The sequence below is a fragment of the Esox lucius genome, chromosome 16 (genome assembly GCF_011004845.1).
Source record: "Esox lucius isolate fEsoLuc1 chromosome 16, fEsoLuc1.pri, whole genome shotgun sequence".
NCBI classification, from domain to species: domain Eukaryota; kingdom Metazoa; phylum Chordata; class Actinopteri; order Esociformes; family Esocidae; genus Esox; species Esox lucius.
In genome coordinates this window covers 15773008-15800484 of record NC_047584.1, presented here as the reverse complement: position 1 = coordinate 15800484, position 27477 = coordinate 15773008, and the positions used below count along the sequence as shown (strand labels likewise).

Below are 27477 nucleotides of genomic sequence, written 5' to 3'. Positions count from 1 at the left end.
TGTTCTAAACTCATTGGTGAAATGTTGGTTTAGCTCAGGGGTAGCAGTACTGTACCTGTACACATCCACAAAAGGCATGGTTAATATCCTATTTCTCCTCTGTAAAAAATACAGACATGAAAGACGTGGAGTATGATTGCTATTTCTAATATTATTAAGATTGGATTTTTTTTCTGCCTATACTCAACATTTTTCAAAAGTTCCCTTAAAGCGAAAAGGCCTCCACTGCATTCACAAATGTACATTTAGAACACATTTTCATAGCAGTGATTTTCACTCAGCCTTTCAAATGGAAAATAACCTGATATAAGGTGCTTGTTGCCTTACCTTGTCATGTATAATCTTAGATTCTCATATGTGTTCTATACATTGTCAGTGTGGACTTTTATTATTCTCCAACTTCCCTTAGATTTGATTATGATAAACTTGTATTAGTCTATGGCTTTAAAAAAGAATCAATTTCTGGTTCTATTGGAGTCTCAGGAATGACTTCACTGGGGGAAAAAAGAATTTGGCTGCAAACAGAGGGCTTAGAATTGTTGGAGCACATAATCGTTCTTTGGAAGGCTGTGCTTGAAAGCTGTTTTTCCAACTTAACATTGAATCCTCAATAAAAGTGAGCCACAAAACTTGTTTGAATTGCGATTTGAGCTGGCTTAATGACAAGGCTGTCTGATGGTGGCAGGGGAAAAGCTCACTGGGAGTAGAGAGGTGGAACTGTTTTTAGGCCATATAGAGAAAAGGGATGAACTCCTGAATGCTTAAAATGCACTCCCCCATTTTTGCGGAATCTGCCCAGAGTTGAACCCTTGCCATGAGTTTTGAGACTATGCTTTGTGTGCGGCGCAAGTTGTGTTCTCAAGCTGCGTTAAGGGTGCTGTCACAGTGTTGGCTCAGAGCCTTTGACCTGCATCAAAATGGCCATCGAGGCTTGGGTGATACGGTTCCCTCACACCAACAGTATTTTGCTATCCATAAGATATGATTATAAGCATCAGTCATTCAATGTGCTGTAACTGGGTGTATCTTGCAGTTGCCTTGTTAACATTCATATCTTGCTAGGAGGTCAGATTAACGTTTTGCATGAGCTTGATTTATTGTCTTCCCTTGACTGCATTGTGGATTGTGACAGTTTCTTGCTGTCCTTCGTTATCTCTATTGCCCCCACAAAAACCTATACAGACTTGTTAATGTTCTTTCAAATGGTCACTATCCCCATTACAGCCTCATAAACTGTGTTTTCTGTCGCAGAAGTGAAACCCTCAAGGATTTAATTTGTGATAAAACAATGAGGAAATGATCCTGTTAAAATACTGTTTGAGTTTGTATTGTTCTGTGAATGACGTGACATTTGGTTTATGACCAAAAAGTAGTCCCTTGTAGAAATTCTGTTAAGTACATTTACTTTGAGGAAAGGATTTCTGACTATGTATCTTCTAGGAGGCTTGACATGATTACATTTAGCCGTGCTCCTGTTTGCCAGGTTTATAGAAAACACAAGGGCATGCTGGAACAGTGCCTTTGGAGTGGCAAGCTGTTTTAAGTGCACTGTAATAAAGAACTGTATTTACTGTTACGGGTGGTTGTATGGCTGAACCTTGATACAGGTGGATAGCTCACTGTAAATACACAGCTCACACACTCCACACAGAGCTGTTCCAAAAGGCATTTTATAGCCAGCAGAAAAGACAGCCAACTGTCAGCCAATTGACTACCATTAGGGCAATTATTTTACTCATGCATACATTTTTCAACTATATATCAAATATATAATATTTCAGCTTCAATATTGAATTAACTGATTTTTTTGGGCAGATGCTATTTACACCCAGGTGTCCTTTGCCAACAATGATATTTGCACCCGGGGTAGAATAGCCCATGTATCTATTAACACCTGGGGTGGAATTAAAGGCAGATGCTATTTGCACCCAGGTGTCCAGGTGTAGCCAGTTTGAGCTAGCTAGCTAGCACTAACGCTACTAGTTAGCAAAATGACTGTATGTCTTCATCATTGCTGACTAAAGTTTGTTAAATCACTTGGCTAATGTCAAACATTTGCTAGATTAGCTGGTCATAGCTACCCATAGAAGTTTGCCCATTGGATCATTGTAGTTTTAGTATACAATTATATTTTGTGTTTAAGTCACAATTTTGAGACTGAGACTGACGCCCCACCTACTGCGATAAGAAGTCAGCTGCCAGTGCCGAGTGACCAGTATTCTTTGGTGTCTGCTGCCGTTGATGCACATAGCTATCCGTTACGCATTACGTCATTTTTCGGTGGGTGTAAATAGCCGATTAGCTGCGGTGTGGCTATTCTCACCCGTGTGCATAGACACTCTGTATGAAATACAGACAAATAATGAGCTATATCTCATGCTAAACAATGAGTACTATATAAACAATGAGTACTATATACTATTTTACATTCCTTGGCGCAAACAATATTATGTATTTTTCTCTCCAAAGAATAGGTTTCAAAATGATTGGAACCGCTAAGGATTCTTCAAAATAGAATCCAACTAAATGTATTGGCATTTCATGGCTTACTTTTTCGCACAAGTATGCAAATTAGGTAACAAGCAGGTATGTATCCTACATGACTAGTAAACTAAAAGAAGTTGCAGGCCATGGCCAAGGCAGTTAACCCTAATTGCTCCCCTGGCCATTGCTGTAATTGAGAATTTGTTGTCATTCAACTTACCTGGTCAAATGAATAGTAAAATAAAAAGAAGTACAATAGCTCAATGTTTTCAGCTGTCACCATGGAGAGAGACAAATTTTGTTGACCTTCATAAATCAGACGTTGGTACAAAAAATGGCTAATTCCCTAAATATACCACTTACCACAATTAGGGCAATCATGAATAAGTTCAAAAATTAATGCGTCTTTCCCCACGCACATTGTGACGGAAGTGTGGCAGGTATAATCCAAAGGCCAAAGTTCGAGAGCTATAGAACCTGGTTACATCTTGGGGCCACAAACTCTCCAAATCTGAAATTAGATCCCACCTTGATGCCAAAAGCCTATTTGGAAGTGTTGCCAACATAAAGCCTTGATTAAGAACAACATGCAACTCTACCAGAAGAGCCTGAAGTTTTCTAAACATTGGCACTTTAATTCAAACTGGGTGCTATGGTCAGAGGAGAGAAAAATTTAGCTATTTGTCCTCGCAAACCAGTGGGTGTGTAGTAAGGATGTGTATGAAAATAACCTCATACTAAAGTAATGTGGTGACTGTTATTGGGCAGTTTTTTTTTATTTCTGGTCCCGTGTCCTTGGCATAATGAACTCTACCGGTTAATGACATGCTTGCCAAAAATCGGGTTGCCTCTGCCAGGAGTCTGACATTTGGCTACAAATTGTTCCTTAGCAAGAAAATTACCTTGGAAACACATGGAAGTCCTCAAAACAAATGGTTAATTGAACATGTTAATTTTGTGTTCAATTAACCATTTGTTTTGTGGACTGGCATGTGTGCCCTTATCCATCCAACCAAAGGGAGAAGTACACAGAGTACACAAACAAGGGTGCTATTAAGCTGTCTTAGAGGGAATCATCCATTTCTTTATGATAAGCAGGCTTGATTGTAATGGTCTCCTGTCTGTTCTGCCAAAGGAAGCAATTGGTTAATACCTGTGCTGCAGCATTTTGTATGTTTTGTAGTTGACCAAGACCAGACAGAGAGCTCACCTTACACCTATTTTTAAATATCTTCCCTGGTTTCATGTCAGTTTTAGTGTTTACTTTAAGTACCTTCTGTTGGTTGATAAATCGCTCCATGGTTACGTACCTCAATTCTTCAGGAAAGTTGTATACCCAGTAGTTCCATCAGGTCCTTGGGCGCTGGTCTTTTAACTACACCAAAGCTCAGGACCTGGAGGGATTGAAAATCTGCTTTTAACTTCTACGCCTCAAGCCTCTAGAAAATAGCCTCCCAGAAAACCAGAGGCGGGCCCAAACTGGCAATTTATTTAAGATATCTTATAACATGTCTTTGCTTTTGCCTTGTTTTTTTAAATATTATTTTCAGCTTTATTGTTTTTACTTAGTTTTTAACCTTTTATTTTTGTCTGTCAATGACTTTGTTTATTTGTTTTCTATTTATTTACTTTATATGTGATGCGCATTGCGTTGCATCTATGTATATAACGTTCTATACATGCTTGAGTGATTGAATACTGTTGACTCATTATCATTCATGAATGGTTGAGTCAATAACGTGGTATAATATATTCCACATTAACTGTGTTATTTATTTTTATTAAGTCTATGTGTTTGTGTAGTAGTTGTGACACTCTAACACCATAGTAGCTGTTACACCTTTACAACATTTGATCAACTTTTATACATACGCGTCTTTAACTCTCAACTGAGACCACAGCAAACCCTGCATTTTTTTTTTGTTAAGCACAAAGATCAATTTAGCGTTGTATTGTGGGCCATAGGCGAGGGCTGAATCAGCCTCCAGAGGGTTGCGCACACATACAGCGTTGCTCTATACAGCCTGTCTTAACCCTTTCAAATGTCCCCCCCTCGTAATTATCCTAACCATGGCCTTCTCTTTCTATATCCATCCATGCTCATGCAGGACCCAGTCCTCTTCACGGGCACCATGAGGAAGAATCTGGACCCTTTCAGCCAGCACACAGACCAGGACCTGTGGAATGCACTGGGAGAGGTACTCCAGCATGGGCTCTGAATGCTTCCCCTGGCCGGCCTGTGGGGGGATCCCCCTGTCCTCTTGCACAATGCTGCCATTCAGCCTCCCTGCTCGCCACAAGTCATGGGGGGAAATCCCATTAGGGCCATGGGGCCCCGTTCAATGTGCGGCTTGTAGCTGCGAGCCATTCAAGGTGCTGGGGGAGATGTGTGCAGTGCCGTATTGGCCGGCTATGCAGTAGTCTTCCCCCACATTGAAGGGCTCCTGGAGTCCAACGAGTTTGAGGGCCTGGATTAACGCAAGAGAGCAGTAGCCAAGGTCATCATGGACCTGGAGCCGCGTTGTGCCGGCCAGTTAACGGGCGTGTGCTGGACGGCTCTTTGAGACCCCGCCCGTGAGACTTTTCTCCAGGTGTGATAGTGGGTCTTTCTACTCACTCTGCAGGTGCAGCTGAGGACCGTGGTGGAGGAGCTGCCCGGGAGGCTGGAGATGGTGCTGGCCGAGTCGGGGTCCAACTTCAGCGTGGGTCAAAGGCAGCTGGTCTGCCTGGCCAGGGCCATCCTCAGACAGAACCGCATCCTCATCATCGACGAGGCCACTGCTAACGTGGACCCCCGGTGAGGACACCCTCTGAACGCTTACGCACCCCATGTCTCTGCTGGTGCTCGTTGTAATGTTCTGTCGCATTGTTTCCTGGATACTCAATGAGATCCATTCCATTGATCAGTAGCCTCCATTCCACTTCACTGTATGAAAACAACGGTTCAATCAAGAGCGTAAAAGCCGACCTGGATGTTGAACATCTCCGTGCATTTAGCCCAACGGTGCTCACTGACCTGTGAACATCAGCACAGCTGAACCTGTCTGTCATTCTTTTAAATGTGCCACGTTGAATCTCTGCCCAGGGCTGGACTGGAGCATTGTTTCTGTGTGGATACCGAGGTCATTTCAGCCTCTTTTCCTGTAGGACGGACGGTCTCATCCAGCAGACCATCCGGGAGAAGTTTAGGGAGTGCACAGTGCTCACCATCGCCCATCGACTCAACACCATCATCGACAGTGACCGGATCCTGGTAAGGCTTCGCTGGAGTGTTAAGCAGCCCCCGACACTGCATGTCCTCACGTCCTTAGTCAAGGTCATCATCATCATCCAATGACTCGTCTTTGCTGAGCAGGGCTCAGGGTCAGACTTCACGATCAGCCACGTGAAATACTGCACAGAGTTGAGCTCTAAGTGACAGCCGGGCCCATTACATTAATCTCACCTCCTCTTAGTGGTGCCAGGCAGGCAGAGAGGTGCCCGGGTCAGCCTGTGGCATCCGTGCTCCATACCACTTGATCTTTGGCCTCTTACAGCTCATTGCCTGCAGAGGTGCCAATTAGTGCCATTTGTGGCAGCGTTTGTTTCCTGTCCGCCAGGATAGGAGTCTGGCCGGCCATTGAGAGGGAAGAAGAGAAAAGCCAAATGTCACACAGCAGGGACATTTCCACACCTGTCCTGTGTCAAACGCCCCCAGATTGTCACGCTGTTTGGTAGAACAGACTGTGGACCCATCTGAATTGTGTCATCCAAATTATTAAGCTGCACCCCTAATGAATATGGAGTAGAAACAGGCCTGTATATTCAATGCCTTCGAAAAGCATTCAGACCCCATCACTTTTTAATGTTATTTTCCCTGTTAATCTACACACAATACCCAATAATGACAATGCATAAGAGTGTTTTTAAAAATGTGTGAAAATTAATTGAAAATGAAAAATAGAAATCTCACATTCATACACTGAACAAAATTATAAACGCAACAATTTTTGCCCCCTTTTATCATGAGCTGAACTCAAAGATCTAAGACTTTGTCTATATACACAAAATTCCTATTTCTCTCAAATATTGTTCACAAATCTGTCTAAATCTGTGTTAGTGAGCACTTCTCCTTTGCCGAGATAATCCATCCACCTCACAGGTGTGGCATATCAAGATGCTGATTAGACAGCATGATTATTGCACTGGTGTGCCTTAGGCTGGCCAATAAAAGGCCACTCTAAAATGTGCAGTTTCACTTTATTGTGGTTGGCCGGGGGGTTCCGAAAACCAGTCAGTATCTGGTGTGACCACCATCTCCTTCGCATAGAGTTGATCAGATTGTTGATTGTGGCCTGTGGAATGCTGTCTGCCACACGCTGTCCGCCATCTGCCCTGTACAGTGAAATCCGGGATTCTTCCATGTAGACACCAACAGATGTGAGCATTTTCCCACTCAAGTCGGTTACGATGACGAACTGCAGTCAGGTCGAGACCCCGATGAGGACGATGAGCATGCAGATGAGCTTCCCTGAGACTGTTTCTGACAGTTTGTGCAGAAATTCTTTGGTTATGCAAACCGATTGTTGCAGCAGCTGTCCGGGTGGCTGGTCTCAGGTGAAGATGCTGGATGTGGAGGTCCTGGGCTGATGTGGTTACACATGGTCTGCGGTTGTGAGGCCGGTTGGATGTGCTGCCAAATTCTCTAAAACACCTTTGGAGACGGCTTATGGTAGAGAAATGAACATTCAATTCACAAGACAGCTCTGGTGGACATTCCTGCAGTCAGCATGCCAATTGCACGCTCCTTCATAACTTGCGACATCTGTGCCATTGTGCTGTGTAATGGAACGGCCCATTTTAGAGTGGCCTTTTATTGTGGCCAGCCTAAGGCATGCTTGTGCAATAATCATGCTGTCTAATTATTATCTTGGTATGCCACACCTGTAAGGTGGATGGATTATCTCTGCAAAGGAGAAGTGCTCACTAACGCAGATTTAGACAGATTTGTGAACAATATTTGAGAGAAATAGGCCTCTCAAAGTCTTAGATCTTTGAGTTCAGCTCATGATAAATGTGGGCAAAAACAAAAGTGTTGCGTTTATAATTTTGTTCAGTGTATGTGTTCAGACTGTTTGCTATGACAGTCCAAATTGAGCTCAGGTGTGTCTTGTGCCTTAGGGCATCCTTGAAATGTCCCCAGAACTTGATTGGAGTCATATGGTGGATTCAAATGACGTGTCCAACAGACATTTGATGGGGTGGCATCAGGACAAGTCTGCCAATGTCCTTGAATGGCCGAGCAAATGCCAGATTGAACCCCATTGAACATCTGTGGGTAGACCTGAAAATTACAGTTCACCAACGCTCCCCATCCAATCTGATCTAAAAGGAAGAATTGCGGAAACAATGCCCAAATCTGTGTGTGTAAACCCAAGATGACTTGAAGCTGTGATTGCTGCCAACGATACCTCTACAAAGTACCGTATTAACATTCTGAATATTTATGTTTATGAGATTTCAGTTTTTCAATTTTGGCACAGATTTCGAAAAAAATATTTGGTTTGTCATTATGGGGTATTGTGTAAAAATAAAAAATAGATTGATAGCAAAAAAGACATGTAATCATTAATTAATTTAGTCAATAACGCAAACAAATGTGGAGTGACTGAAAGGGTCTTAATACTTTCCAAAGGCCCTGTGTTCTACGACGTTAGCCAAGACAGCGTTCTGTAATGCTTTAGGTTACTGTTCCAAAATGAGGATTAAGATGTTAGAGTGGACTTTACCCATTGTAAGATGATTTCTCTTGTTTAAAGGTGGCCTGAATGTAATGCTAGGCCTTTATGGTGTTTCCTTGAATAGGAGCTATTCTGTGCCAGGTTTGCCGTACATCGCATGTGTTGACAGAGGCATGAATGATGGTGATTTTCCTAAGCGTGCTGAAGGTGTGATTGTTAGCTCTGACACAGATGAAGACCACCCCTTGCGGTGCTGAAGTGCATGCATGGATAAATGCATGGATAACCATGCTTAGGCTTGATCTTCTGTCTGACACTGCCAGTGCACCCCTCCACAGCTCCAACAGGGAATGTCCACCGCCCTGTCAGGCAGAAACAAGCCCTGGTGTTTGTTGTTGCTGTGAGTCACATGAAATGGAGGGTTCTGAGACAGAAGAGAACTACTGTTTCCCGCTCCATTGTGTGAATCAGCTCACCGGTGAAACAGCTGAAATGCTAGTTTTTAAGAAGTAAAGTATATAGGTTTGAGCGCCCCACGCCCTGCGACTCTCTCGCGTGTCTGATTGCAGGTTCTGGATGCCGGGAGGATCCAGGAGTATGATGAGCCCCATGCTCTGCTTCAGAATCAGGAAGGGCTGTTCTACCAGATGGTCCAGCAAACAGGCAAGGCAGAGGCAGCCTCTCTGGTCCATGCAGCCAAACAGGTAGCCAACCAAGCCGGCCCCCGCCCTCCCGCTTTGTCCTAGCTCAGTCAGCACTCCCAGTACACACAGCTACTGTACACTCACGCTAATCCTCAGACGACTCCCTATAACAACTGACCTCCCTTCGTTTATCAAAACAACAGTCAGTCAAACACACAACGGGTTCATAAGCCGCCCAAAGTCAATGGAGTTCTATGCTTAATTTATGTTAAAAGGGCTTTATGCTATCTTAGCTGTTGTGTTTCTGCTGTATATTCTATACCATATGTTGAATTTCATGAGGAAAAAAAAACCTACATTACTCTGATATTATCAAATAAATCGCTTATGCAATCTATTTCCAAAAACGTAATGTTGGAATCATTTCAGAGATCATTCTGGTAGAGTAGCTTTCTTTGCTCTCTATATCTATTTTAAAATATTGGGTTTTAACTTTGTCTCGATTTGGGATAAACTTTCTATGGAGATTACTGTAATAGAGCACGTCCTTATATATTTTTTTCTTTGAAATTCATTTGTGATGTATTTCCCCTTCAGCCACACTCCAGATAAGGGCTGGGTAGCTATTCATCGTTCAATTCCATTTTTATGTGCATCTGTCAAGGACTACAGATACGATATTGCAACTTCAAACAGGTCTTTGTGAAATAAGAAAAAGTAGGCATCATTTCATTTTCCCTCTGTCCCTGGTACAAATTTATCAGGAGAACTGTATCTCCCCAGCCTCAGACTGAAATGGGTAAAATACTGATTTCAAAGACTCAGCACACTGGTATTATTTGGTATCGCCTTCCCCTGCACAGTGGCGGATTGGTAGAGACATTGTTCAGGCCCTTACGTTTCCTTTCTTTATTGTGGGCTGCTTTCTCCAGATCAGATTACTCCAACTCCCAGAACCGCTCTCTAGCACCACTTATTAAATACTGAGACGTCTCACAAACCGAGTGTGAACTTTCTATAGTTGTCAGTCAAGGTTTAAATACGTTAAATCATCTGATACCAACCTCTCGCTCTTTTGTCCGAGCTGAATGAGAATCCCTGAGTTGGGAGTATATCTGATATTGTGGCTAACCGTTTTCACCTGTTTTCCCCTCTCCTTGTGCATTCATGTTACCAAAATACTTGGCTTGTCATAGCCTCATTGTAGCAATTGGAACTAGATAAAAGGACACATTTGGCTCTTAGTGGAGAACAACAGTGTGTTTGTATGTATCAAGTTCATTTTGGAAGTGCTTGATGGAAGCAAGATTTTGATTTATATCTTCTATCTGTGCTAAATAGTCATTTTAAACACCATAACGTCGGTTAGAAACCTGTGTGTCGAAGTTGATGTTATTGTTGTGATTATCTCCAAAGGATTTCACAGTTCTTACGAGACCAAAATAACCACTTTGTATGCTCTCATGCTCCTTTGGGCAACAAATTCCTCAATCCCGGTCTAAGATCCATCTTAAATCATTTGCAGATTCTACCTCAGATTCTGTACTAGCTTGCGTTGTTCTACACGTGACACTGCTTTCCTGATCCCTTTTCAGGTTCATCTGAACAAAAGCCATTCCAGTGTCACTAACCGATGGACGGACCTGAGCCCGTCTGGAGGCAGCCATGTTTTCTTCGAGACGGCCCTGTGACAGGCGGCATCGTTGTTTGACCTTTGACCCCTGTACTGTGGACCTCTGTGCTGGCCCCACCACGAGGATGCCTCACACACTGTACCAGAGGTGACCAAATATTATCCAGCTATTGATTTCACAATGCCTTTTTCACAACATCTGTCTGTGCCACTCGTGAATGGCATACATAGGCCGTGTGTCCACATAAAGCCTCAGGAGCTGTTTGAAACAATTGTTTGCCTTTAGTTGAAAAACAAAATGTCTGGTTATGTTGTATTGATTATGTTTTGCAATAGTGGTTTCATATGTTTGTTGTGTGGCCCCTGGGTCAGGATTATTCTGAAACCTGCACTTGGGTGCTTGTAAAGATTTAGGGGTGTGGAGTGTGTTTACTAGTGCAATATAAAGTGGAGATATGGCTTATGCTGGTTGAATACACATTTTACATTATTTTGAGTAAAACCTACTCATCTGCACAGCAGGTTTGACCAGTGAGTCTGAATTAATTTAAGTAACATTGATTTTGTATTCTTGTGTTTGAACCTTAGACAAGTTAGGCTAGGGACAATGTACTTGTGTTGTTGTTGCTTTCTATAATCATTGTGCCTTGATCAGAATATCGATTATTTGTAATTACTCTGTATTCATTGATTGTCTTAGGAACCTAGATTGGTCTTCTTGCACTCTGAGTACATTTAAGTACATTTCATTTACATGTAAAGAATTTAGATGCTTTTATCCAGAGCGAAATACAGCAGTGAATGAATACATTTTCACTGAGTAAAGTTACTACCTCTTTTCCGTGATAAAGATGAAAACACTTATAAGGTTAATGTAGATGGATTGTGTTAGCATGTTTGTAGATGAATGCTCAAAAAGGCTATTAAATGATTTGAAAAGCAGGAAGAAACAAATGGTGTGTACTATGTTTTTTTCACACATTGATCATCTATACCAAAAATGATGCTGTCTATTTATAATTCCAGCACAGGTTTCTATGGGTGGGTGATGACTTTTCATCATCTGTCAATTTGAATGGATATGTTTGCTATACATGTACTGTAACATAACAGAAAATATTGCAGTTGGAGTAAAGTTTAACATTTTTATGTTTAAGTCATTTAGCAGATGTGCATATTCAAAACGACCTAAATTAATCTTAAAACACCTAGGTGGGACAACCACTAGTACATAGTACAACCATGTACACCTAATTCAGCAAAGTAGCTGTCAGCAAAGTCAGTACTAGAAGGAAGAGGAAAATATATCTGCAGTATGTTGAGATTATTGGGTACAAAATTTCACAGTTGATTCATATTTCTGCTCTTTAACTGCAATATTTTCAGTTATGGTTCTGATTGTCTTGTTTTTGTTGAATGCAGGTACAGTATATTTTGACTGTACAAAACGTGTGGTAATTGAATTGAAACCATTGATCCAGTTTCAGTTAGTGATCATTTGCAACACGCTTGGTGGAGCATTGCACTTGTAACGCCACAGTAGTGGGTTAAATTCCCACAAGCAGTCATTTGTTAAATGTATGGGACTTTATGTGGTTTTGGATGAATGGCATATCGTATTATAATATGGTACTAGTACCGTCACACTTAAGTGTTTATCAATGAGTGGTGCAAGAAATCAAGGTACAACATCACCCGTAAAGATGCAATATAAATAAAAGCTATTCAATGAAACAAATACTTTTTGTATCATTGTGACGTGAGTGAAAACCACCTGTAACAGCCTTATTTTTACTGTTACAGCTGTTATGCGTCTCTGTCATGAAATCAATATATGAAGTCGGCAGCTGTGACAAGCAGTCATAGCCCTGACCCTCCCTTCTCACCGAGGGGTAGGTGGCGTGAGACCAACACACAATCCTAGTTGACCAGCATACACCAGTTATCCTCCATCATCAAGAAACAACCTAATATTATCTCCTAATTTAAAAAGCAGCATAATACTATTATTATCTTTTCAAATTAGGAAAAGTGCTTGACTCCCCTTCAACAGAGAACAATTAGTGGTTATCATCCCAGATGTGTGGTATAGTCAGTAAACAGCTATGTCTAAATGGCAGTATTTAGCCTTGGTTAAGTAGGCTCTAGAAAGGGGCAGAGATGGGGTTTGTGAACTGCAGGCCATTATGTGCTTTTAAAGCTGACTGATTTACACAATTCATTAACGGCAGTGAATTTTCAGCCTGCATCATTTTAAATGGTTACTTACTCTCAAATAGCCCCGGGGGAGTTGAATTGTTGGGTTGCGAATAGATTAAAGTTTACATTGAAAGAGAAATTGAATTCAGAGGTAATCAATAGCATAATGGGCCAGTGAGAGGAGCCGGCTGCCTGAAATGAAATTACCATATTTTTAATCTTAATTTTCCATTCTGTTTATCTGACAGTGTGGATGTGCAATCCAAACAGATAATGAGAGAGTGGGATATTGACACGGGGTTCCTCTGGAGTGCTTGTTTCAGTGATTAAACGCTGTGATCTGTGATTACTTTGTGTCGGGTGTCAGGCTGGTGGCCAAGGTCCTAGGAGGGTTGTGAGGGGAGGGCTGTGAGGGGAGGGTTGTGAGGGGAGGGTTGTGAGGGGAGGGTTGTGAGGGGAGGGCTGTGAGGGGAGGGCTGAGGCGCACAGCAGCTGGAGCAGACTGGCTCTCCGAGGTGCTAATACACCTGACACAGCGTTGACAGCATTCACAACCTATCTGGGACTGCAGCGCGCGCCGCCCGTCACAATAGCAATACTCAGGGCACAATCTACAATCACCGTCAGCATATATCCTCTCTGCTCGCCCCTCGATAACGGCCGGGGCGAGAATGACAACAACAAAGTTGGCACAATGAGAATTATTAACCTGATACCTTTCACGTGGCTCATAATAGAGGGCATTTTAAGACACATCTGAATAGGTGGGAAATAGCAATGCTGTCAACGTAGTGCTGATGTAGCTCTAATAAACAGCAGTCTGAGCAAGGGAAAGACCAACCTAGCTTGCAACACAATGACGTTAATCCCAAAGAAATAAAATACAAAAATGAGTCAGCACAATGAGGACGCAGTGAATGAAATGACGGGTGAATTCCCGACTGTCAGTCATACTGTCCGCATTTTAAGAGACATGATATGGTGGCGGCGATTTTTGAGAGGCGTAAGATATTCTGTTCTGTTAAAAGGGGTTTCATTATCAATTGAGAGAGAAAAATACATAATGTAACAAGGATCCATAACAAGAGAAGGTACTGCAAATTGTGAGGCTGTTTTGTTAGAGGTTATAAAGAGCTAGCCATGTGGCCATTTTGGATTGACGGGACAATGTTTTTGTAACTTTCTATTGTGCCAGCATTTTCTTTTGTGAGGGATACTGCTGTTTGACAAATGGAAACAAATTGCATGGTGTTGGAAAGTGAATGGTAGGGAGTTGTGTTGTGTCAAACTTCGTGCTGAAAGACAACGTAGCGAGAGCTTCAGGTTTTTGTGGGCGGCTCTGTCCTGACTGATCCCAGTATAAAGTACTTGTTGAGGAGATGCAGAAAAGGAAAACAGGATTTCGACAGGCTGTAGTGAAATTAGGAGAAATGACTATGGCGGCTTTGTTCTTGTCTGGTGACATGGGGGTGAGATTGGGAGTCTTGAGTGATTCCCCTGAGACAGCGTTCAGCTTTTCTAAAGCACCCACAAACTGAATATATCTGACAAGTTCCCAAGACCTGACATGACTGTCTATGTACTGCTCTGAAAAAGAAACCACAAATAACACATTTAAAGAGACTTGCTCTGAGAATGGATGAAATTTGATATGAAATGGCATAATATCTTGTAAATATGTGTATATATAATTATTCTCTTCTAGGCTAAAATTATTATATTATTACACTTTATAATTGGTTTTCCAACTCAAGTGTACTGGAAAAAAGTTTAATTTAGCTATTTCTGGTGATTTTTCTCAATCGGGTAACATCTGATCAGTAGCATTGGTCATTTACAATTGTAGTTGAAAACTAGCTGAAGATTCTAATGGCGGATTAAAGCCGCTTCCAAAACTGATTCCGAACCATATATTACATTTTCTCCTGGCCCATACCCTACTCTTAGGGTGAGGAACCATGTAAAATCCTGTTGTAAAATATTGATTTATTTCTTTAACATGAGCTATGAATATATTTATGGTCAAAATCTGCAATGGTTTGATTGTTTATGCCACAGTGCCATCACTTTCTATTCTCTGTTATCCACTCTCAGCAGTTTTCCCCCACACCTTGTTGACTTACTAAGACCTGGATTCTTACATCTATAATTACATAGCCATGTAGCAGATGTACTTGTCTGGAGTGCAAGCTAAGCTCTCTTGGTTGCTATCTGTGCCATTAGCCTAAATTGTCTTTGGATATCTGTCAAATGAAGATTAGTCCTCCTTCATCAAAACAAATCTAATGCTGTCACTGCATTAAGTAATCAATAGCATTTTGTTAACACATAATGCTAGTGCTGTTTTAAAGTTAAAAGTTCCATTTAAAATTTCACATACAAAGTAAGTACCTATAATGTGCTCTAAAAAGCAGGAACATACTCTGGAAAAACAAACAGGCTTAGCGAGGCACTGGTCTCTACCTGGGCCTGCTGCTTTGAACTGGATACGCCTGTGGCTGTGTGAAAGGCCACCAAATAGGAAACCCTTTGCATGCTTTAGCTCTAAATCCTGTGCATGCTCCGTCACCTAAGCAAAATGCTGTTTGATTCTTCAGCCGCGAGAGAAAAGAGCAAAGTGGAGGGCTATACAATAGGGGATGGCTTATCTCATCAGTAAATAAGGTTACTTATTGCTTAAAGCTTAGGGCGGGATTGCTTATTGGTGATGTCACTCTTTTGTTGAAGATTGATGGAGCTTGAGGCAGTGGCCATTGTGCATTTGCGTGTGTGTGTGTTCAAGTTTTCTCTCTTTTTTTTTGTGCACGTGGACATGGGTCCAAGTGTGTGACAGAGTCTACATTTTCCCCGTTAAACTTGACTTCAGAAGTGTGAAATGTAATTTCACTTTTAAAATGAAATAAAAATGAAATTTCCAAATTGACATCAAAGTTCCATCCATCCAGGGGTTTTTTGATCCATGGCCAGGAGAGTGATGGTGCTCTGGGAATGTAAACGCGCGGCATTGGGCGAAGGTGCGGACAGCTTGTGTCCCCCCGTCATTGTTGGCCTCCATTTACATCGGTCCAAGGCCACAGTGTGTCTTTTGGGGTTACTTTCTCATCATTTTTCCTAATGTAGAGACCCACAGGGTTGGTGGCAGACCCACAATGGCGCAGTTGTATGGCTACTGTCAGCTCTCTCAAATAAGGCTTCCTGTTCATTAGACTTCTTTTCACCTTCGCACAATGCACCGGCTTTGCTGCAATACTGAGTTGACGCCCATCTCTTCAATACCATGTGAATAGTTCTAAATAGTGTTTATGCAAGGCATTGTTGCCTTTTGTACGGTCAGTCTTAATGCACAGTGATTCGTCTGCTTTTGTGGCCTGGGATACATTATCTTGCCTGTGTTGCTTCAGATGCATGCCTAGCCTTTCAGTCAGTAAACAGTCAGACTAAAAGTTAACTCCCGATGGACGACGATGTAGATGCCTGATAATGTGGGGCTAAGTACACTAAATGGGCTGTTTCGTGTTTCTCAAAAATTGCTCAGACGACTCCTGTTTGTCAGTTCATTACTGTTTTGAACGGATGTTTTGCCATGTTGTCCCTTCTTGAATAGGATTTCTGACATACTTCCTTCGGTGTGAGTTATTTTGATAAAGATAAGTGCGTTTTTCTTTTTTTTTTTTCATTTGTGAATTTGCTATTCCTCCTGAAAAAAATGGCACATTGTCTCGGCTCCAGTTGTGCTTTTCATGAAACTTTTTTTTTTTTTTTTGCGTAACATATTTATTGTTATATTTATTATTAAGTCGCTTGCTTTTATCTTGTGGTTGTGTCACTGAAAATGTGAGATGTATTTAATACTGTGACATTGTTAGATTATCATGACACTGTCAGAAACCTGTCACAGAATGCTCATGCATAGGATACTTTCTTATAAGCCTTATGTCTTTATTGATGAAAGCATCTGAGTGAAGCTGAAACAGTAATACAGATGGACTGGAAGCTAGATAATCTGACACACATCACAGTCAGAAAATTAAAAGAAATTCTGTAAAACCTCAGATCCCTCCGTGAGCTTATATTGCCTGATAATATCAAAATATGACTTTAATGACAAGAAAGGGCATGTCGTATCTGTTGCATGTACATTACTTTATCAAGGCACGCTGTATGTTTTGAAACTGAATGCTGAAAAAAATGTCATGTAACGTTTACTGCTTTCCTCTCAGTCTTGTGTTGATGTCACTGTGTCCTGTTGTTGCCCACTGGACGAGCTACATTCTCCCGAATCCCCTGGGTTTGACTCCGTAAACTGAGCTAGCCTTGTCCTCGGCTAACTGCTGGTGATCTCACAGAGTCTGAAGTGGCCCTGTCACGCGGAGGTTTGTGCGCGACGCTTGTGTGTGAAAAAAAACATCTTTTGACAGCAAAAAAAAATAAAAAAGAAAGGTCTTTTGGAAATGACTCATAACAAGAATGGGCAGCGTATCATGGTCTTTATCTGTTTGTAACATTGTTCTAGAGAACATACACATCACCCCCCTGGTGTGTAAACGATAGGCCTAGCCATTCTCTCCTCGGATAGATCCACAAAAGCCAAAGATATCTGCCGCATGGGTGACAGTTTACTCAGTTCAAAAGCATTCGCTGAAAAAGTATGCCGAAGTCCCCTCAATTGAAAAATGCTTTTAATGCAGGCCAATGATTACAGGTAGGAGATGTAACTGATATCCGGGCCTATTATTATGGGGAGATATGGTGTTTGACCCCCTGCAGCATCCCGCTGCCAAGGGAATTTACAACCCAACTGGGCCCAGCTAGACCCTGAGGAAAGGAATGTTATGACTGCTTGGTGACTTAATGGACACTGATACAATAATGGCACGCTATACCCTAGTGTCAGGCTCCCCACCATGGGTAGTCATGCAGGCTTTCAGCACAGCTACACTCAGGCGAGCCCCTGTTGGAGCTTTATTCATTGTACATTTATTTTAATTGGGTTGAATTAATTCATTATTTTATACTTTCTTATCCAGTCCCAAAATCTCTTAATTGAATAAATGGGTAAGAGTGTCCAAACTTTTGGCTGGAACTGTGTATATATTTCTGTATATATATAATTATATTAGTGTATGGGTTTAGATATACATTTTTTATGAACAAGTAAAACATAGAAAGGAAAGTTGGAAAACCCCTTGTTATCCTGCTCAAGCATTTCTTCAGTTGAGGAATCACTGGGTCTTAAAAAAAACGTGGTAGTGTTTTATGTTACATCACACACACAGACAATACTTTGTGTAACTGATAAACTGAATGCAAGTTAATGTAGTTTTCATCCAGTTCGTTTGTAAATCTTTTTAAGGCTTCAGGATTCATTTTTGCTAGTAAAATGTTTTAAACCAAAGTGAATTCACTCAGGAAGTAAATTTCAATATACACTCACTTAAAGGATTATTAGGAACACCTGTTCAATTTCTCATTAATGCAATTATCTAATCTAATCTAAACATGGCAGTTGCTTCAATGCATTTAGGGGTGTGGTCCTGGTCAAGACAATCTCCTGAACTCCAAACTGAATGTCAGAATGGGAAAGAAAGGTGATTTAAGCAATTTTGAGCGTGGCATGGTTGTTGGTGCCAGACAGGCCGGTCTGAGTATTTCACAATCTGCACAGTTACTGGGATTTTCACACACAACCATTTCTAGGGTTTACAAAGAATGGTGTGAAAAGGGAAAAACATCCAGTATGTGGCAGTCCTGTGGGCGAAAATGCCTTGTTGATGCTAGAGGTCAGAGGAGAATGGGCCGACTGATTCAAGCTGATAGAAGAGCAACTTTGACTGAAATAACCACTTGTTACAACCGAGGTATGCAGAAAAGCATTTGTGAAGCCACAACACGCACAACCTTGAGGCGGATGGGCTACAACAGCAGAAGACCCCACCGGGTACCACTCATCTCCACTAAAAATAGGAAAAAGAGGCTACAATTTGCACGAGGTCACCAAAATTGGACAGTTTAAGACTGGAAGAATGTTGCCTGGTCTGATGAGTCTCGATTTCTGTTGAGACATTCAGATGGTAGAGTCAGAATTTGGCGTTAACAGAATGAGAACATGGATCCATCATGCCTCTTTACCACTGTGCAGGCTGGTGGGGGTGGTGTAATGGTGTGGGGGATGTTTTCTTGGCACACTTTAGGCCCCTTAGTGCCAATTGGGCATTGTTTAAATGCCACGGCCTACCTGAGCATTGTTTCTGACCATGTCCATCCCTTTATGACCACCATGTACCAATCCTCTGATGGCTACTTCCAGCAGGATAATGCACCATGTCACAAAGCTCAAATCATTTCAAATTGGTTTCTTGAACATGACAATGAGTTCACTGTACTGAAATGGCCCCCACAGTCACCAGATCTCAACCCAATAGAGCATCTTTGGGATGTGGTGGAACGGGAGCTTCGTGCCCTGGATGTGCATCCCACAAATCTCCATCAACTGCAAGATGCTATCCTATCAATATGGGCCAACATTTCTAAAGAATGCTTTCAACACCTTGTTGAATCAATGCCACGTAGAATTAAGGCAGTTCTGAAGGCGAAAGGGGGTCAAACACAGTATTAGTATGGTGTTACTAATAATCCTTTAGGTGAGTTTATATGGTCATGTTAAAAAGTGATCACAGCCTTATTTGGTCTTATGGATATTTAATATTCACTTCATCAACACAGAAAAATAAATGTAACCTAATTTAACAAATTATACTTGGTAATAATGTATCCATCAAAACTGCACAGTAATGCAATTTCACTGTGCAGAAACAATAAGGACACCCCTTGCTTCAATCTGGTGTTGCCTCCTTTGGCTGAAATAACTTAATGTAGCTGTTTCTTCTCTATTAGTTTTCCAGGCCCTGAGACAACAAAGCAACCCCAAACCATCATGTCACCACCATCGGTTGGTGTGAAGTTATTGTGTTCAAGGGCAATGTTTAGTTTTTTTCCAAACATGGTGTCTGGCATTACATCCACACAACTACACCTTTGATTAATTTCTCCAGAGCACGTTGTTCCAGTAGTTTTGGTCTGTCCAGGTGTTCTCTGACAAATGTCAGTCGTGTCTTGATATTCTTTGCTGTGAGCAGTGGACTTTTCCTTCCTGACCTCCCATGTAGTTTGTGCAGTATTTCTGACAGTTGACCTAAACATTGATTGATGTTACCCTGGGGTTCTTAGAGACTTCTATGAGCATCTTTCAGTCTGCTTTTTGGCTCTATTTGGCAGAACGGCCTGTCATATGTAGGTTGCCAGTGGTCTGGAAATTTGAAATTTGAATTGTTTGGGAATGGCTTTGTAGCCCATCCCAGAATCATGGGCGTCAGTAATATTTCTTCTTAGGACTTTGGGTAGGTATTCTGATCTTGGCATGATGTGTTGCCACACACACATATGGATAAGACCAAACCAAACCAAGTTTCTGATCTTTATGGAACTCACCCAAGTTACTCAAATTATTTTTCAAAACCTGTTTTGGTGCACCTGATTCAAGTTTTAGCAATGGTATGTGATGGTAAAGGTAGGGGTGTGCAAAGTATTTTCTGTTTGTTTTTAATTGCGTAACTGTTTAAAAGTAAAAAATATGTTTGTATAAATTGAGTTGCCTTTATCAATTGATGTGTTTGGAATTTAGCGCAAATATCTGTTTGTCCAAATATGTAAAAAATACTTTTTCACATGGTTATATTTTATATGGCCATGTTTTCATTAACTTCACAACGCAAATGTAAAGCCCATTCTTAGCCTACAAAGTAAGGATCCAGGGGGCAGGACTTTCATAGGATATTGGTTGTGGTGTTGGTACTTCTTACAAGACATCCTTTATCCCGCCAGGTGTTTTCAGCTTTTATTTAATGAACTGGAGTGTTATGATAATTCACTGGCTCATACTAAAACCCTGGAAGGTGTTCTGTGGATTGAAGTAGGAGTGTTGACTTGTAATGCTCCTGGCTGATTTTTTCATTAAGAGCCTTCTTATCAATTAATGAAATAAAGAATCTGTCTCTTGCCCAATGCTATTACCTCCCTAATCAAAAGGTTTTGACAGTAATGTCTTGTTTCTTATACCAGTTAATTGAAGATCGCTGCACTACATACTAATGCTATGTACATCTGAATAATCCCAGACAATGGGCCTGTCTCTTTTATGTCCCCCCTCAAAACCATCTTAATTACACACGACCAAAATAAACCAAGGTTAATTGAAATATGAGCATCCTCTCTTAACAGTTGGAAAGTATAAAATCACTAATGTTTTGTTCTTCCTGTTGTATAACTATGATTTGTTATCTTATGGCCATTTAGCATCTCTTGGGTGGATCATTCTTAGTGATGCAACAGGAATATAATAGGAAGAAATGTATTTTCCGGGCTCCACTGGGGAGACAATGTATGCAACCCCTCCATTGATTTGGATAGTAGCATTAATATTCACACCCTTCCAGATAATCATAGCACGTTCTACATGATTTGTTTTCATTGATTAAGTGACATTTCCCTAGCTCCTCACATCATGGTTATTAATATTTTTTGCATTGATATTATTTCCGTGTTAACAACAATTCCACCAAGTGGGAGAGTTGACAAGGCTCATGCAAAATAGCATCACCTTTATGGCTTCGAAACCGATGGCTTTAATCAGAGTCACTTTTGATCCAAAATCTTTATCACCTTAATCAATCTTTATGGACAGGCCTTTTAGCCGTATGTATATTTGAACAGTGCGGTTTTAAAGAGGCAGTACCACACTGTCAGGGGTTCGCTAATAGTTTTGCAAATCGCAAATCATTGTAGGCATATCAATGAGGTCGCGTGGCTTAGTGATCACTTTGCTAAGCAGGCTGTACTAAACTTAGCATTTCCTCACCACAGCCGTCAGCTGATTGAAGGATTGATTGATGCAGCTATAATGCCATAATAGTACTCTGGAAAAGCAACTCGGCCCGCGTCGGCTGTTGCAGGCGCACCACATACAGTACATGTACGGTCTATGGGCTGGGAGGGAAATGGCTAACAAAAACAGATGGTGTGTCGCCTTTGTAGTCTTTGTCTGTTCTGATAGAGACTCTGTCCCTGGCAGAGTGCGTCTCTGAAGTTGTTGTTCTGATGTTCGTCACAGCCTGTCTGTTGCTGTTTGCGTCTTTGCGTCCGATTTTATAATTCTGACACATTGCGGAGATCAGACTCCTACAGCGGCGCTCCCACCAACCGCCATGGCGATTAGCTGCTGGTTAATAAGCAGAACACAGCCATCAGACACAAGCCTGATGCAACCCAGTACAATACCAACCTGTTTTCTCCTGATTATCCTTATTTAGCGTACACAATGGGACAGTGTGCCAGGTCGAATCGAGGCCTACGATGCCAACAGCCTCGTTGTTGCAGTTTACGCCGGAGATGTTCTCACTCCTCATGAAATTCTGAACGGCTTTACGTCGGGTGTCAATCCAGTTTCCTCCACGTGGTCCCAGTACAACGGGAACTATCAGGGCTGTCGGGCAAATGGCTTCAGATAATCAAACGCTGCCAGAGTCTTTCTCTCTGTGTGTCTTAAGGAGGTCTAGTAGTGTCTGAAGGTTATCAGTAGCGTTAGCCCCTTACGTGTAAAGCCGACAGGTTCAGGTAATCAAACTGACCTTCAGTCAGCTCGGACGTGTTATTGTTAGCATGTCAGGAATGGTTTCTGTGGGGAAAATGAATATCTGAATGCTATTCAGAGATACAGTTTGTACAGTAGTCTTAACTACACACGCATAGGAGTACACGTAGTGTACATAACAAGGCCACAGAAGAGGGCAGGGCCGGTTAGAGAGGGAAAGGCCAATTGTGATAACACTAACTGAGTTGTATTATTGTAGCACAGAGTGGACGGAATAATACAAGTGCAAATCCATATTATGTGTTTGTTCATCTTGCTGTCTTTTAGATGGTTTTGACCCTATGGGGGAAACAGGCACGACATCTAGAAGTGTAGTGGGGTTTTGTTGGGAATGCTGCATTTTCCACTCAAAGATTTTGCCAAACTATCTGTTCTCTGTATTTCTAAAAGCATTGATCATCGGGGCATAGCCAATATGAAGTATAATCCATTCCACAGTATATTCTATGGGCTGCTGATGGAAGCATATTTGCTTAGGGCAGTCATGCAAATTATTACTTACTGCCCTGTAAGCTGATAACACAAATTAGATACCCATTAAAGTCGAACAATGTATATATATATATATATATATATATATATAAAAAAAAAGAAGATTCCAAGTGATAACCTGAAGGGATGCTTTAGTCGTATGGTATGAAATATTCTTCATGCTTATGAACTTTAAAAGTGGGGAAAGATGTTTATCCGTGGCACTGTACATGCATAATGGTAATCTCCAATGCTCAGCAGCAGCTGCTGTGTGATGGGGAGCTAACTGCATGCTTATGAATAGAGATGATTATGGAGACCTGGAAACATGCTCACACGGACCACTGACACACAACTTTTTTTAATCATCCACCCCTGTAGATGTGCATATCCACAAGCAATAAGCCCAAGTTCAAAATGTGTATAGTATCAACTAAAGAATATCTGTTTATTCATGGTTGTAATGCGCGCACGTTTTGATTTGCGGTAGTCCATTTGAATGCATGTGTCGGCGTGCGCTAAATTTGTACGTCCTATTTGGTGTAAGTACCACAAATGTGTGTTCAGACGGGTTTCTTCAAAGTTTCTCTTTTTCCTTTGGGTTTTAGGCCTGACCTGAATTTAGGTTTGAGGGGTGAACAATGGAGCTGTTAATTCGATCCTGCCACCTGAGGGGCCTGTGAAATCACTGCTCTGTTCTGACACCTACACCGCAACTCCACTGGGCCCTTCACCTGCACGGAGTCGCACTCCTATCAGATTTACCACTTTAATTAATGTGCCAAACTCCTGCTACAAGCCCACTCTGAGGTGGCTGAGTAAATGCTGTGTAAGTTGAAAAGGTGGCTGGAGAACTGCCAACATGCTACTGTGGTGTGGGGAGTACCACAGGGCTCTGTTTAGGAACCCCTGGCAGATACTACTTTTGACTTGACCGTTGTTTTCCTTTCCCCCTTTCCCTTTCTGCTCTGCCGGCTTGATGATAGTTAGGGATTCATCTTAAAGCCTCCCTTTTGTCTGAGGGACAGTGGAGTCAGCAGTTATTCTCTAACTGACGACTTTGAATGCAGGGCTTTGAAAGTGATGAAGCTGAAACACAAAGGCAAATTAAGGGTACAAAAACACTCGCCATTGTCCCATTGTTGCGGGTCACAAATCGTTGAGTAAAAGCCACACAGCGTGGTCAAAATGTATTTGCCTCCATCCCTCTCCCCCCCCCCCCTCCCTCACCTCTCTCTTTATATTCATTAGATTCATTATAGGCCACAAAGGATTGCCAACAAAACAGCTTGTGATTTTAGTTGAATCCATCCCCCTCGGAGGCCTGCAGGGAAATTAAAGTAGGTGACTACCACTGGAGGGGGAGCGGGCTTGACACATCTGAAGCTTTCAGTGATGCTAATAGCCAAGCGTATCCAAAATACACAAGAGCTGACCCCAAACAGATTGTGGGGTTTAAATCATTAGTTTGCAAATGAAGCAAAAAGTAGATTGGGTGAATGTAAGAGTCAGCCCCCTCTGAACCTTTGATTAGTGTTGGTAAACTCCCCATTCTCTTCACACTTCCCCGCCCACACCCAATCCAGAAATTAATAAAGGAGACATAGCAACACTTGGGAGGGGAGACACTTGCTTCTCAAGCACCTGTTAAACAAATGCACTTAAGGCTGGAATCAAAATTGCACGCAGGTTCAAATTGCTGTAAAATCTTCATTTAGATGATGTCCCCAGGGCCTGCTTATTACGTGAGATTTATATAGCATTAGTTCTGCCTCGCAAATGTGCTGCCGCCATTCCACCTCACCGAAATATGAAGTGCTTTGATAAAGAGCTACAACATATTCTCTCGTAAAAAAAAAATGTAAACCTTTTACGGATTCATTAATTGCACTTGTGGCGTGCAAGCGCTGACACGCGGAGCTCTCTGCCTGTGCCTTTGAGCTCTATACAGTGTAGGATTATGCTGTTATAAGGATGCTAAAGCTCTTCTGAAGAGGATTGGGAGAGCAGCGGTGGACCTGGGATCCACAGCATCTAGACTGTCGGTGAATACTTGGATCTTGTTCCGTTGTGGCGTATCTTAATCAAATAGCAGGTCTCAAACCAATTACTCCGGACGAATACTTTAGATAGTGTGTGGCGTCGAGGTGGTTGGTTTCTAGTCTGAAGTTTAAGTTTGAAAATAAATGACTGGCAATGAACTGCCCTGTTGGTGTGAGCGGTGCGTTTCAGGGCGCCGACCATAAGGGAAGCGCCACAAAGGCATTCCAATTGTAGGAGTCCCCCTATTGAGTCTGTGTGTTTCAGTCACCAATCCGTTTTGTTCGTGATTCTTTTCAATTTGTTTACATTTGGCCCCTGCCGGAGAGAGACAGTCTATTGATTTATTGTCCCCGCTTCCTGAGAGCGGCGTTAAGAGTGCACAAGGTCTCTAGGCCCTGCTCTGCATCAGTCCTTCTGCATTGTGTCCCTTGCTTGCCGAGCTCTGTCTCGGAGATAGACTGGCCCAAGTATCACAGGGACCCCACAAGAAAAGGACCCCGGGCTATAGGACTAAGAGAAAGTGCCCGCACACAATGTAGCCATTTCTGAATGGGAGATTCTATGGATCGTTTGCTTCCCACAGAAGACTGTGTTTTCTTTCTTGGGGATGGGATTAATTTAAATGCTCCCTCCGAAATGGATGTAATCCTTTTAGATTTATTTTTAAGGAAATTTGTCTAGATACTATTAAGATTTTTATCATCAGCTATTTGTATAAAATGTTGCTGAGTTATGTAAAAAAAAAATAGGAACATATTTTTCTCAAAATGACAAATGTTGCAACAATGTTGTTCATATTTACCCTGCAAAGAGCAATGTATTGCATTTATTTATCTTTGGTGGTGGCTATTCATATTCGATGATGTCTCCTTTCGCAGATTGATATTCACTTTGAAAAGCACCTGCATCCAAATTCTAAAGAACAATTTATGTGAGTGAAAAGCATCATTTCAGATGAAAGTAAAAATGCTATTGTAAAATTGCCTTTTCTGTCTTCCTGCTTGAAGATAACCAATTTCCCATGAATATACGGCAGAGGCCCTATCTCTCACCAAAATCTGAATGTGTCCAATACTGAGCCTATTGTGGTCTATTAAAAGAAATCCTTCCCTGTGGCAACAATTTTGCAGGTTTTCAAGTAGATAAATGCCTTCCAAGAGGGATAAGAATGCATTTCTACAAAACTGCATTAAAGAGTAATGTTTGTCAACGACTCGGATAAAAACTTAACAGTCACAATTCCTTTTTAGTGGCGGATAATGCATTGGCCGTGTGCAAAGCTGATTGGTCCGCTGAGGCTGCCTACAGGTTAGCAGGCCTCATTTCCAATCTCTGACACCAATATGTGTGGCCGCGCGCTTCATCCCGATTGCTCGTGTTCAACACAAACCCTGGTCACTCTATATATGGAAATCACTGTCTTCAGGGCGAAAAAAATTAAAAAGGTGAGATTGGCAATTTAACCTCCATGGCCCCCTGCAAATATGTTTTAGTCTGATACATTATACTATTGCAAATTATTTATCAAGGAGATACAAGCTTGATATTTCAAAAAATAATGAGATGTTCAGGTGGCAGCTGGAATGTTCTGCTCCAGCGAGCAGCGTCTATGAATCCGGGGAAATGAAGTAAATATGGTGGGCCGGGTCACACCATGTGGAGAATGTGAAAGAGTGGAGTACACTGTTTGGGTGGCATCCGCCCAAAACTTTGTATTGAAATATTGCTTTGTGATCTTGGTTTAATCTCCTTGTCAGAATGGTAGACGCCAGAGACAATCGGACCGTGCATTAACAATGAACCATTGTTATAATTCACCTGAAAATCAAGATCAAAAATGGTGTGTGAATACCTCCTGTGAATGAGTGCTTACTGTATAAACAATAACAAGTATCATCTGCTACTTAAATCTTAAATCTTAAAGAGACAAGCAGCTGTGAGCAAGGGACGCCACACAGTCCAGCTAGAATGGTAAAGCTTCTGTCTGAAAGTGTAATCGTTCAAAACATGAGAAAAGACGTTTCCGTATGGTTCCTTCTCTATATTAACTCTTTTTGAAAATGTATTCTAAAATTATGATAATTCTTTGTTTTTACTTAGATTCCAATATTCAGTACTTGGCACAAAACAAAACATCAACCTCATATGATATTTTTCAACTTGTTGATCTCCAAAAGAAAAAAACCGAACGACAGGGAAAGAAATTGGTTTATTTCAGAAAGTTTCTCTTCCCTCCCCAATTCCTTTCTTTTGTTTTGATGTATTTCATCCTCTCTGAATGTCCCATTGCTTTTCAGGACCCCTTTGTTCTTGGTGAAGGGCTCTTTTATTTGGGAGAAATCTCCCATCTCAGACCAGCGCTTTGCCTTAATGCAGATCTTCATTAATCTCCCGGGCCGCTGTGGGCTCTGTAGCAGCCAGCCGTTTTGATGGGAATTGAATTTGATACTGCATTGTGGCTTTTATGGAGGCTCACAATGGCCTGTGTTGCTTCCTGTGTCTGCGCACAATCAGAGAGACCCAATTAAATAATTTAGTACAATAAAAGGGAACAAAGGCATATGCAGGGCTAAAGTG

At 41.7% G+C, this 27477-nt stretch overlaps 1 protein-coding gene across 5 annotated transcripts in view; it reads left to right on the top strand.

Moving 5' to 3' along the window:
• LOC105024743 (multidrug resistance-associated protein 4-like) overlaps positions 1–12184 on the top strand; it is a 52742-nt gene extending 40558 nt beyond the window's left edge. For 4 of the 5 annotated variants that reach the window (XM_020055077.2, XM_020055076.3, XM_010894856.3 and 1 more), the window contains 5 exons: positions 4593–4682; positions 5109–5281; positions 5632–5737; positions 8774–8908; positions 10444–12184. In XM_020055077.2, the coding sequence (XP_019910636.2) occupies positions 4593–4682; positions 5109–5281; positions 5632–5737; positions 8774–8908; positions 10444–10539 (600 nt within the window). In that variant the 3' untranslated portion in view covers positions 10540–12184. Of the gene's footprint in view, positions 1–4592; positions 4683–5108; positions 5282–5569; positions 5738–8773; positions 8909–10443 lie in introns of all 5 variants that reach the window. The other variant, XM_020055075.3, reaches the window with a different exon arrangement.
• Positions 12185–27477: the final 15293 nt, after the last annotated feature.